Source organism: Trachemys scripta, chromosome 16 (genome assembly GCF_013100865.1).
Source record: "Trachemys scripta elegans isolate TJP31775 chromosome 16, CAS_Tse_1.0, whole genome shotgun sequence".
NCBI classification, from domain to species: Eukaryota; Metazoa; Chordata; order Testudines; family Emydidae; genus Trachemys; species Trachemys scripta.
This window is the reverse complement of record NC_048313.1, coordinates 22,227,203-22,239,828: the sequence shown is the minus strand read 5'-3', so window position 1 is coordinate 22,239,828 and position 12,626 is coordinate 22,227,203. Positions and strand designations below refer to the sequence as shown.

General features: G+C 52.7%; 1 protein-coding gene across 4 annotated transcripts in view; it reads left to right on the top strand.

The window, feature by feature from the left end:
* HDAC7 (histone deacetylase 7) overlaps positions 1–12,626 on the top strand; it is a 203,504-nt gene that overhangs the window by 146,773 nt on the left and 44,105 nt on the right. For all 4 annotated transcript variants that reach the window (XM_034792076.1, XM_034792075.1, XM_034792073.1 and 1 more), the window contains 2 exons: positions 7,347–7,543; positions 9,897–9,987. In XM_034792076.1, the coding sequence (XP_034647967.1) occupies positions 7,347–7,543; positions 9,897–9,987 (288 nt within the window). The remainder of the gene's footprint in view (positions 1–7,346; positions 7,544–9,896; positions 9,988–12,626) is intronic.

Here is a 12,626-nt window from a genome sequence, read left to right as displayed (position 1 = left end):
TGACTGCCCCCTCCTGGGACCCCTGCTCCTAACTGCCCTTAAGAGCCAAGCTGCCCGAGCCAGCGCTACCGGCTTCGGGCAGCCCCCGTACCCCCGGACCCTGCACCCCTGGAGCAGAGCAGTTGGAGCCCGGGAGGGGAAGTGCCCGGCCGGTGGCTGGGGTCCAGAGGCACGGGGGCTGCCCGAAGCCGGTAGCGCTGGCTCGGGCAGCTTGGCTCTTAAGCAGAGCCAAAGTCTGAGTCAGGGGAGGAGCAGAGCAGCCGTGGGAGAGGAAGTGCCCGACCGGTATTTTTCCCGGACATGTTCGGCTTTTTGGCAATTCCCCCCGGACGGGGGTTCGATTGCCGAAAAGCCGGACATGTCCGGGAAAAACCGGACGTATGGTAACCCTATATAACAGCATTTACCAGAAACTGAAAAATGTCAAAGAGGACATTCTAGCGGCCCACTGCTTAGCACACATTCTTCATAACATAATAAAGTATACAGCAGTTAAACTTAATATTGACGTAGAACATTTAATTCTAAAGGTTTATTCCCACTTCAACATTTCTGCCACTAGAACAGAACAATTAAAGGAGATTTGTGACTTTGTTGAGGTGGAAGAGTGCAATCTGTTCAGACACGTCGTTACCAGGTGGCTGTCTTTTTTTGCCAGCAATTAATAGATTACTGAAGTGCTGGAAACCACTAACTAGCTATTTCCAGAGTTTAGGAGAGTAAGAGTGTTCCAAAATAAATTGGAAATGCTTTGGGAACAAGGGCATTGCCAATGAGGTAGTTGAAAGATATTTTCTCTTTCTGAGCTGTGCTCTGAAGCTATTCAAGGACTGTGATGAGGCTTTAGAAGCCACGTGCTTTAATGTTCTTTCAGTTACTGAGCTCTTGAGTGGATTGAATATGAAACTGGAGAGAAGGATTAGGGACAAGTTCTTTGGCTACACAGTGAATTCTAAGCTTGAGGAGATCACTGAAGATATTGTTGGAAGGTGTAAAAAAGACTTCATGTCCTTTTAATGAAAGAGCAAAGAAGTATCTGCATGACCGTATGACTTCTCTGAAGACCGCCTTCACAGCAAAATGTACCATTTAGCTCTTGAAAAACGCATCAGCGTTGAAGAGTCTTTGGAAGCTGTTGACGCTTGCAGCATGAAAGAAATGGACATGGATGAGGTCTGTGAAGAATTTGGCCTTGTAAAAGTGCTAAACTCTTCTGCGTTAAAGGATTGCCTAACTAGCAAGGAGAGGCAACAGAACATTTGCACCAAAGCACAGGGCAACTTCAAGAACAGCTCTTACATCTTTTCAATACTGTGCAGCAATGCTCACATGGAGAGGGTTTTCTCTCTGATGACCACAGCTTGGAGAGATAAAGGGAATCAGGTGGATGTAGAGAGCGTGAAAGCAGAGCTCCAGATATGCATCAGTTTAACAGGGGAATGCAAAAATATGTACACTGTGTTCCTCAAGAAGAAAGAAACTTCTGAAACTTCCCGGGGTGAGCAAAAGTACAGACACAGATGAATGCTTATGGTACTTTGTGAATTAGGCACATCAAACACTCCGCTTCTTGCTAGCAAATCTAACTGTGCCTATATTGTCACTGTTTTCTACACACAAATAAACATTGTATTTTATTGGGAAAGTTCTGCGTCGCACTGTAATTTTTATTCCATTTTGTGTAATCTTACATGGAATTGAATGTAGGTTTAAGTTATTTAACTTGCCAGAAATTAGAATTACTCTTTTACTATACTACTTAGCAAGGAGCTGGTAATTTTAAATGTGGCAATGTTTGGTACAGGTTTTATTGGCCATCATTTCTGCATGGGGGGGGGGTCACACCAGCGGGGGCAGGGATGTCCTGTATTCTGAGTATGCATCAGTTACCACCCTAGTTTGAAGGAGAGGTGAAGAAGAAATGACGATAGTACTAACAGTGCATACCCGAAACTGAAGAAGACTTCCTGCCCTTCACTGCAAATGAAGTAGAAAGAGTGATCAAAACATTGAAAATAGGTAAAGCCTGTGAGCTTGATAACGCCCTCCGCCCCGCCAAATTCTTTACAAAACTGGGAAAACCTAGTAGGTAACAGCTATCCACCTTCCTATCTAGAGTCATCCAGGAGAATCAAATACCTAACATTTGGCACAGAGCAATCGTAATAGTTGTGTCAAAACCTGAAAAAGACCACTAACATGCGAGTCTCTTTGCTAAGCTGGGTGTACAAATTACTTGAAAGGCTTCAAAGGTGACTTGTTTACAGTCTATAAATGATGGAGGACAAATATTTAATACTGGTTCAGACCCCTTCCTCTGCATCACCTGTCCCTATCACACAATGAGGAGTATACCCCTCCCTCCAACCCCTGCTATCACCTGTCCAGCAGGACATATTCCCATAACCCCAGCCCCTGCCATCATCACCCAGCCCCATCACGCAGAATTGTACACATTGCTCACACTTCTGAAAGGAGTCCCAGTGTGGCCCCCAGCACGTAGCAGATTGAGAGCGTTAATGTGTACAGCAGGCAGACCTCCTGCAGAGAGGCTGCAAACTCAGGGGTTTGTGATGGAGGGGCAAAAGCTGCTCCCCTAAGCCACCATGTGAGAGCACAGCCCAAGGTGTGTTTCTGAGGAAATAACTCAGAGGTGTGAACGGTTCGCCAAGGTGCCAAAGTGTTTGTAGTGGAATAGTTTTAAATTATTTCTACCCTGGTCCTTAGTACCATTGAATCGCTGAGCTCAGGGCAGTCAGGGCTGTACATTTTAGGAGGGTCAGAGCCATATTTGTACCTTTCGTTCTGCACCAAAAAGGTGATAGAATCCGAAAATTTTAAAAGCAGTTCATTTTTTGAGACAGGGGGCTTTCTTGGGAACCACTCAAATTTGCACCTGTAATTCTAACCTGGGGCCCAGTGAGGCATAACATTTTTCAGTCTGCGCATGCATGTGGATTTTAGAGCACTTTGAACCTGGGACTCTTAATGGGGTTCAGCAAGAGACACCCCATAGAGTCAGGGTCACTGCCACCTCCCCCTGTGAGATGTTGGAAAGGGCAGGGCACAGGCTATATCGGTCGTGTTCCACAAGGTCTAAAAGGTTGGCTGTAGTTTATTTTTTTTATCTGACACTTTTTGAGTCATTGCTCCATGCGTTTCCTTAGGTTGTCTCCAACATTTCTGCCTTGTATTGTAGCAGTTTAGTCCCACTCGCCGGATTTCATCACTGGCTGCAAAGTAAGCAAAGCCCTGGTTGCTGGGGGTTTTCAGGCTTGTTCTTAATCTCTGGAGGGTGAAGATGTGATTAGTGGCTCTGACACAGACTCTGTGGACTGAGGTTTTCAAAGGAGTCTGAGAGAGTCCTCACTTTCTCCTGACCTCTCCGGACCTAAGCTTCCCACTCAAAATGCAGCTGATAATCCTCCTTGACTGTTCAAACCTTAAGGTCTTCAGCGCAGGGAATGGCCCTCATGCTGTGACTGTGTATTTCCCAGCACAATGGGGCGCAGGGTGCCTTCACAGAACTGCGGCAATTGCAAACTTAGGAAAGCCCTGAATGCATTGTTACCTTGATTTAGTGCAACTTAAGAGCTGGAATGAAGAAGGAGGAGCCAGCACCCTGGGATACCTCCCCCAGCAATCTGTGGGTCATCAGCAAGTATCCCTTGGGCCCACTGGGAGAGCCGCTGTGATTCAGGGGATACTGCAGAACGCTTCTGCAGGTATTGCTGGTGACACACATGCTTGTGCACTTGCTTGGACAATGCTGCCAACCCCAAGCATTTAACAAGTCAGGAGTCCCCTGTCCCATCCGCCCATCATGAAATTGGCTTAAAAATCATGAGATTTTAATGACCTTGGGGTTCTGCTTATTTGCCTTCTAGTTTCTGAATCTTTAGGAGTCACTTTCTCAAGTTTTTCTCTATAATCACAAGACCTGGACACTTACCCTTTTAAAAAAAAAATGAAAATTGTGATTCTGTCTCATGTGATCACCTGCCTCCAGGAGCTGGGGCTTTAAGAAGAGCTCCAAATATCATGAGAACTGCAATAAAAGCATGAAAGCTGGCAACACTACATGCACTGGAGGAATTTATCCTTCAACACACATCTCAGGGGAGTGTTCTGCAGGTACACACAGGACTGCTTGAACATCTCCAGTCTGGGCCCTGGATTTAGATTGCAGAGGAGTTTGTGCTGTTATGGGGACAGAAGTGTGTGTGTGGTGGGCAAGTGGGTGGTTCAGGCTTGGGTAAGGAAGGGGCTTTAATGATGGTTTTTTAGTAGGTTTCCATTATTAAGTGGGGTTATAGTTGCAGGAGAGTGATTCACAGTGGCGCCGCCGTGCCCAGCAGTGCCTGTCAGATGGCTCAGAATCAGACCTGCTGCGTTTAGTGCCTGAACGTTTGTCTACACAAAGGAGCTGCACTGGCTTCACTTAAATTGGATCTTAGTTTGGTTTAAACCAGATTCATTTCATTTTAACTTAAGTTGATTCCAGAACGGATAGAACAAAATCTGTTTCAAATTGTACCTTAGCTCAGCGGCTGTGACTTCTCTGGCAGAGATACCCTTCAGCAGTTTTAGCACTTGTGACTTCCCTCAGCCCTGCAGAAGACAGCCTGGCTGGATGGGTGCATGTGGCGCATGCATGATCACTCAATTCCAGGAGCAGGACCTTTGGGACGGAGAGGATAAGGAAAGAGCCCAGAGGGATTCTACGTTCCCAGGGAACTCTGCGCATATGTCCACACCGCAGTTAAACACCTGCAGCTGGGATGTGCTGGTTGACTCGGGCTAAGGGGCTTGGGCTAAGCGGCTGTTTAATTGTGGTGTAAACATTTGGGCTTGGACTGCAGCCTGAGTTCTGGGACCTTCCCAACTCACAAGGTCCTAGAGCCCAGGCTCCAGCCCAAGTCTGAACATCTGTACCGCAAGCCCAAGTCAGCTGGCACGGGCCAGCCGTGGGTTTTTAATTGCAGTGTAGACATACTCTGTCAGGCCAGCAGGCAGAGAGCCAGCCCGAGCTAGCAGTGAGCTGAGCACGCTGGATTGGAGTCCACCAGAGGCCAGCTGCCAGGGCTCCAGAACTATTGATTGTAGAAGATGCTGTTGTTCTTGCGTAGGGTTTTCTGTTTTGAGTATTATGCACTGGGGATGGGCCGGGCCTGGACCTCTGGATCCAATCGCCCCACGCCTAACTGATCTGCATCCAGATCAAACTTATGGGCTGTGGCCCTCACAGGCACAAAACTGCACGAGGTGAGCAGCTTCTTTATGTACCACTTCAGCCCTTCTCACTGTAAACTCAGGGGTTGTACCGTGTGACTGGAGAACTGCTAACATAGTTCCTATCTTTAAGAAAGGGAAAAAATGTGATCCGGGCAACTACAGGCCTGTTAGTTTGACATCAGTAGTATGCAAGGACTTGGAAAAAATTTTGAAGGAGAAAGTAGTTAAGTACATTGAGGTCAATGTACATTGGGACAAAATACAACACGGTTTTACAAAAGGTAGATCGTGCCAAACCAACCTGATCTCCTTCTTTGAGAAGGTAACAGATCTTTTAGACAAAGGAAATGCAGTGGATCTAATTTACCTCAATTTCAGTAAGACATTTGATACGGTTCCACATGGGGAATTATTAGCTAGATTGGAAAAGATGGGATCAATATGAAAATTGAAAGGTGGATAAGGAACTGGTTGAAGGGGAGACTACAACGGGTCATACTGAAAGGTGAACTTGACAGGCTGGAGGGAGGTTACAAGTGGAGTTCCTCAGGGATCGGTTTTGGGATCAATCTTATTAAATCTTTTTATTACTGACCTTGGCACAAAAAGTGGGAATGTGTTAATAAAGTTTGTGGATGACACAAAGCTGGGAGGTATTGCCAATACAGAGAAGGACCGGGATATCATACAGGAAGATCTGGATGACCTTGTAAACTGGAGTAATAGTAATAGGATGAAATTTAATAGTGAAAAGTGCAAGGTCATGCATTTAGGGATTAATAACAAGAATTATTGTTATAAGTGGGGACTCATCAGTTGGAAATAACAGAGGAGGAGAAAGACCCTTGGAGTGTTGGTTGATCACAGGATGACTATGAGCTGCTAGTGTGATATGGCCGTGAAAAAAGCTAATGCGGTCTTGGGATGCATCAGGCGAAGTATTTCCAGTAGAGATAAGGAGGTGTGAGTACCGTTATACAAGGCTGTGGTGAGACCTCATCTGGAATACTGTGTGCAGTTTTGGTCTCCCATGTTTAAGAAGGATGAATTCAAACTGGAACAGGTACTGAGAAGGGCTACCAGGATGATCCGAGGAATGGAAAACCTGTCTTATGAAAGGAGACTCAAAGAGCTTGGCTTGTTTAGCCTAACCAAAAGAAGGCTGAGGGGAGATATGATTGCTCTCTATAAATATATCAGAGGGATAAATACCAGGGAGGGAGAGGAATTATTTAAGCTCAGTACCAATGTGGACACAAGAACAAATGGATATAAACTGGCCATCAGGAAGTTTAGACTTGAAATTAGATGAAGGTTTCTAACCATCAGAGGAGTGAAGTTCTGGAACAACTTTCCAAGGGGAGCAGTGGGGGCAAAAGACATATCTGGCTTCAAGACTAAGCTTGATAAGTTTATGGAGGGGATGGTATGATGGGATAGCCTAATTTTGGCAATTAATTGATCTTTGATTATTAGCAGGTAAATATGCCCAATGGTCTGTGATGGGATGTTAGATGGGGTGGGATCTGAGTTACTACAGAGAATTCTTTCCTGGGTGTCGGGCTGTCTTGCCTACATGCTCAAGGTTTAGCTGATTGCCATCTTTGGGGTCGGGAAGGAATTTTCCTCCAGGGCAGATTGGCAGAGGCCCTGTGGGGTTTTCGCCTCCCTCTGTAGCGTGGGACACGGGTCACTTGCTGGAAGATTCTCTGCACCTTGAAGTGTTTAAACCACAATTTTAGGACTTCAGTAGCTCAGACACAGGTTTGATACAGGAATGGGTGGGTGAGATTCTATGGCCTGCGTTGTGCAGGAGGTCAGACTAGATGATCATAATGGTCCTTTCTGACCTTAAAGTCTATGATTCTATGATTGCCCAAGGAAAGAAACAGGTGCTGAAGTTCCCTCCGAAGGGGCTCCATGCCACTGTCCTGGTGTGTGTGGGGGTGCCCTCCTTGTCCCCTGGGGTCAGGACAAGGGTCCCCACTGTGGTGGTGTGGGCAGCCCTTTGGAGCCTGTGCTGGGGCTCTCCTCTCTCCAGCAGCCTGTGGGGACACATTGGGGTGCCAGACCAGGCAGTGACGGAACTCTCCCTGCTTCTTTCTTGCCAGCTGCTGTGAACCTGTGCGTCTCCCTGCGGGTGCCTCAGGCTGTCCCCATGGACCTGCGGATCGGACAGCGCTTCGTCAAGCCCGGCTCCGACACCGCCCTGCTGGCTCTCAAGCAGACCCAGCAGCTGCAGCACCAGCTCTTCTTGGCCAGCCTGCACCAGCAGCAGGTGGAGCAGTTCACCCACCAGCACATGCGGGTAGGAACACCCTCACGGGCCTCTGGGGGGCCACAGGGCCAAGCTCCAGGTTGTGGGGCCACATGGCACCAGCAGCCCTTGGGGCGGGTTGGGGAGGCACTTGCCTGCTGCAGACACACTGGGAGCCTGCTCCAGTCATTCAGCACAGGGGGAATGGAGCTGGTAGCCACCCCCTGGCTCTGAGCACAGCTGTGTTGGGGAGCAGGAGGCACCCAGACCCCAGAAGGACCAAGCTGTTGTCAGTGATCAGAACTCGAGGGAGCTCAAGGAGCAGCAGTTATATCTGGCTTCCCAGGCAGTACCAATGGGATGGTGTTCCGGACAGTGGTCTGGGCAGATCCCTTTTTCCCCCGGCCTCTCATCAGACGTCCGCGTTTATTTCTCTTCTCTGAGACAGGAGCGAATCCCAAATGAAAGGGAGGGAGTTACAGGGCAAATGCTGGGCTACTTCTGCCAGCCTCTGGGTCTGAGCCACGCTGCCCAGCCCTGTCAGCCTCTGCTCTCAAGCACCCTCCACCCTGCGTGGCCCTCTCCCTTCTTACCCCCTTGAGAGCCTTGGATGTCCATTTTCCTGGCAGGTGCAGAGGCATCTCCTGTCATTAGCTTTTTGTCCAGCCCTGAATACCGTGGCCATGGCTCAGTGCCGGGCCCGTGCAGCATGGCCAGTGGCGGTGAAAAGCAGGAAGTCACCTTCTGGTCTGGCTTTTTGCAGGGATCATGGGAGGCCACGGTTAGCAGTGCTTTTCCCTGTCAAGGCCTGAGAAGTCTACAGTCCATATCTATGTGAACACAGTTCTCCTGGTTACTGGGAACATAGGGATGGTCCAGCAGTGGCCCCTCCCCTGTTTCTGGCAGAGGCAACACAGCTGCTTGAGAACAAGGGGCAAGGAAACCTGGAATGGGCCCAGGGAAGGGCTGGGGGCTGGATCAGATCATGCAGAGCCAAGAGTTCTGGCCAGAGCAGAGCCAAGCTGTGACAAGCCAGATCAGTTCCCCAGGCCATGGCAGAACCTTGACAGCAAAGGTTGCATCACCAGGTCTCTGCTCTGCGCCCTAGCCACGTCCTTGACCACGAAGGTCAGAACCTTCCAGACCCTAAAGTAAATGTGGTGTTGTAGGCAGGATCAGTCCATCCCTGGAGCCCCAGCACTGATCCCTCCATCTGGTGCCAGGAAGAAGCCAAAGCCAGTGGCCCTGTTCTCAGAGGTCTCCATTCCAGGCCGGTGGGACAGTCGCCAATTCTGCAGCTCTCACTGCAGTAAAGGGATGGATGTTCCAGGACTGCCTATGCTGACAGAAAGCCCAAGGGGTGCTCAGCCAGGGATACGGATTCCCCCTGTCTTGGTCTGGAGCCCAGCACAGCCCGTAAATCCCACACTTGGGGAAGGGCCTAACCTGGAGCCCAACAGTCTCATCAGGGGCTCAGTGGCAAATCTGCTTTCATTGCCCAGTTCCTGGGACCCGCCTTTCTCTCCTTCCCGAACGACAGCTCCACGGCACTCTGGCTCCCAGTCTTGGCTTTCGTATCACCCCGGCCCGAGAGCAGCCCTAGGACTGGCAGGAGCTCCCCTGCAGGGGAAGGACCCATTGGCTCCATAGTCATGGGACCCTGAAGCACCAGGATGGGCCCCTTTGTCTTTGCCCTTCGCCGTCCCTGTTTCAGGGGACATGTAGCAGACTGCTGGGGCTCCACCCACCCGAGGGCCTACAATCAAGTGACTCCCGAGAGTCACTCTTGATAGAGCCCACAGGGTAACACTCTCTCTGCAGCCCGGTCACTCCATCATGTCTCCAGACTCAGGGCTGAGGGGCTTGGGCTTTGCAGCTGCACCTCCCAGAGTTACCTCTCCCCTGGTGCTGGTGCCCTGCTAAATGGACAGGCTCATGGAGAATGAGCCACTCTGATGCCTGCGCCCAACCTGCTCCGGGTGTCCTAGGTCTAAGGCCCCCTGGGGAGCCCCCTGGTGGACCTTTGGGAGGAGATCTGCTCTCCCCTTGCCTTCCCAGGGCCTTGCCCAGGGTGGAGCTCCTGCCTCGCCTCCCCTCTGGGCCAGGGCGGGGCTCCCCTTTTGTCCTCCCAGGATGCTGGCTGGGACAGGGCTTCCCCCTCCCCTCCCCACAGGGATCTGGGGCAGGACTCCCCTCCCCACAGGGGCCAGACTGAGGCAGGGCTCCCCCCCTCTCCTCCCCACAGGGCCCAGGCCATGGTGGGGCGCCTTCCTCCCCCGCAGGGCTCTGGCAGAGGCGGGGTTTCCCTTCCCTTCCTCCAGGACACTGCCCGGGGCAGGATTCCTCCCTCCCTTTCCCCACAGGGTTCTGGCTGCCATGCTGACGCTCTCGGTCCCCCCTGCAGGTGAACATGGACTCCCCACAGCGAGAGGCAGAGGCTGGTCAGCAGGAGCAGGAGCTGCGGCTACTCCTCAATAAGGACAAGAGCAAACGAAGTAAGAGCCCCTCCCTGTGTCCATCTGTCTGTCTGTCTGCAATGCAGTGGGTGCCAGGGCTCTGCCTGGGGGTCTGTGAAGGGGGGGAGGGGCCTCCCTGCCCGCTAGGTGGGGAGTGGACGGTTCCCACGTGGGTGCTCCCTGCCCGTGCTGGGTCTCTGGGTTCCTGCTGAACCCGGCCCTGCCTGCAGCGTGGCACAGTGCTCCTGGTTCAGGCCTTCCACGGCCCTGCGCAGGATGTCCCTGGCCAGGATGTGCTCTTCTCTGCTTCTCCGCGAAGGGCCTTTGCGAGGGTCCCGCCTGGTGCCCACTCCCTGCCCTCCTGCCAAGGGCGGCTGCAGAGATTGAATCTGCTACTTACCAGGGCAGGAATCGGCGAATCAGAAAAGCAAAAGGGATCCCCTTGGCTAAGCCTAGGTGAGTGCCCGGCCCCGCCCGCCGCCCCCGCTCTGGGGGCTGCCAGAGCAGGTTGGGCCCCAGCCCGCTCCTGCTCCTCCTTTGCTGTTCAGGTGGCAGCAGCGCACGCCAGGGTCACACCCCGTGCAGAGCCGCGGGCACTGAGATGGTCACAGTCAGAATGAACTGGTCAGTGTTCTGGGAGCCATTTCTACCGGAGACCTGCCCACTGGGAGGGGCAGGAATCCACCTCCAAGACTGTGACTTCCTTCCAGCTCTCCGCCATCCCAGCTCTTCTGTCTGCTGAGGGCAGCAGGAAAGACCTGGGACTGAAACAGCCAGTACCAATGGGCAAAGGTCCCAGGACAGAGCCAGTACCAGTGGGGAGATGGCGCCTCTGGACTTGATGCTGCTGTGAGCAGCTTCATACATGAAGCCAGTGCTCCATCTAGTGCCCATCCCAGCACAGAGCTCTCAAAACAGTGAACTTCCTGAGTTACCCATTCAGTGCATCACACCTGCCTGTACTCTAGAAACAGCCCCAAACTGCAGCTCCACCATGACCCTTGTCAGGGTCCCCTGCTGGTCCACCCAGGTACCCACATCACAGGCTGCAGAGAGCCCACTCTCTGGGAGCCTCAGAGAGCTCATTAGCAGCCATTGTGCCCAGGGCCGGCTTTAGCAAGAGCGGGGCCCGATTCCTGGGGGCGGGGCTTGCTGCAAGCCCCGCCCCCAGGAATCGAGCCACGCGGGGGGGACGGGGAGACCCGAGCCGCGCCACGCCGGGGGGGGACGGGGGGACCCGCGCCGGGGGGGGGGGGGGGGGGGACCCGAGCCGCGCCGCGGAAGCCGCGCCGGGGGGGACCCGAGCCGCGGGGACCGGGCCGAGCCGGAGCCGGGCCACGGGGGCCGGGCTGGAGCCAAGCCGGGCCAGAGCCGCTGGGGCCGGCGGGAACAGGCCGCGCCTCCCCGGAGCCCTTCTCGCGCCCCCACCACCCCAGCTTACCTTGTGCTGCCGGCCCGCCCCTGCTTCTTTTCAGACTTTTCAGAAGCAGGGGAGGGGGCGGAGCGTGCAGGGGAGGGGAGGAGGGGGAAGTGAGCTGGGGGCGGGGTGGACAGCTGCAGCGCGGGGCCCTCTTGGCGCGGGGCCCAATTCAGCCGAATCAGCTGAATCGGCCTAAAGCCGGCCCTGATTGTGCCTGATGTCTGGGAGCCCACCATAGCCATCACCCTGGTCACCCATGAGCAACTCCTAACTCAGCTCCCATCCGCATAAACTCTCTGGCCTGCATGTGGCAGTGCTCAGCCCTCAGGCTAGAGCCCACGTGCTGTTGTTACTCAGGCTGTTAACCCACCCACTTTGCAGTGGGAGCCCAGGCTAAACTACTGGAGGGTTGATTATCCTCTAGTGCTTTCCCTCAAGCCCCCCAGGTGCCCAAAGGACAAACAAGTTCTCCCACGTAGAGTGGCTCAGCTCCCTGCAGCATTAAGAACCACGGGCTATGTCCCCAGAAGTCCTTGTGCCACACACCAGTAAATGCAAAGCCAGCGAGGACACAGTTGACTAGACACACCGGAGTGTGGCTTTGCCGTGTCTCAGAACCGAGTGCCGATCGTCTGGGCTAACTCTACAGTGAAGACATCTGCTTGCAGGCTCAGGAGCTGAGCATGATGGGATAGGTGGAAGTGACATCACACCCTCCCAGAGCGTGGGAACTGCTGACACTGTGGAAACATGCAAACGATCAGGTGTGGCTGAGAACAGTGTGATGAATGCTTGGCCACGCGGGAGCTTTGGAAATCAGTTGTGGTTCTTCTAGCCAGTTGGGCTGCCTGCCAGAGCCGTCACTCCACAGAATGCCTTCTGTGCACTTTCATCCACCAGCTTCCTGCTGGGAGGAACCCCTGGCGAACTCCTGACCGGTGATCTTTGCAGTCAGCTCTCCTTATGCAGCAGGTAGAAGCAGGCAGTGTGCACAGTTCTGGGGCAGTTTGGGGAGGACTGGCACTGACCAGGAATGAGGTCTCAGCTGGTTTGGTATCTGTTTAATGGGTCAGTGCTGACCCCAGCAGGCATAGGTCTGCACTGGAGTTGAAAGGTGTAATTCCTAGCTCAGATAGACATACATTAAAGTAGCATTCACAGCACAGGAGGTGGTACAGGCTAGTCAAGCAACTACAATCTGGATGCGCTTGGGTTTCAGACTTGATGTAGCTAGCCCCTCCTGCCACTCGAGCCACCA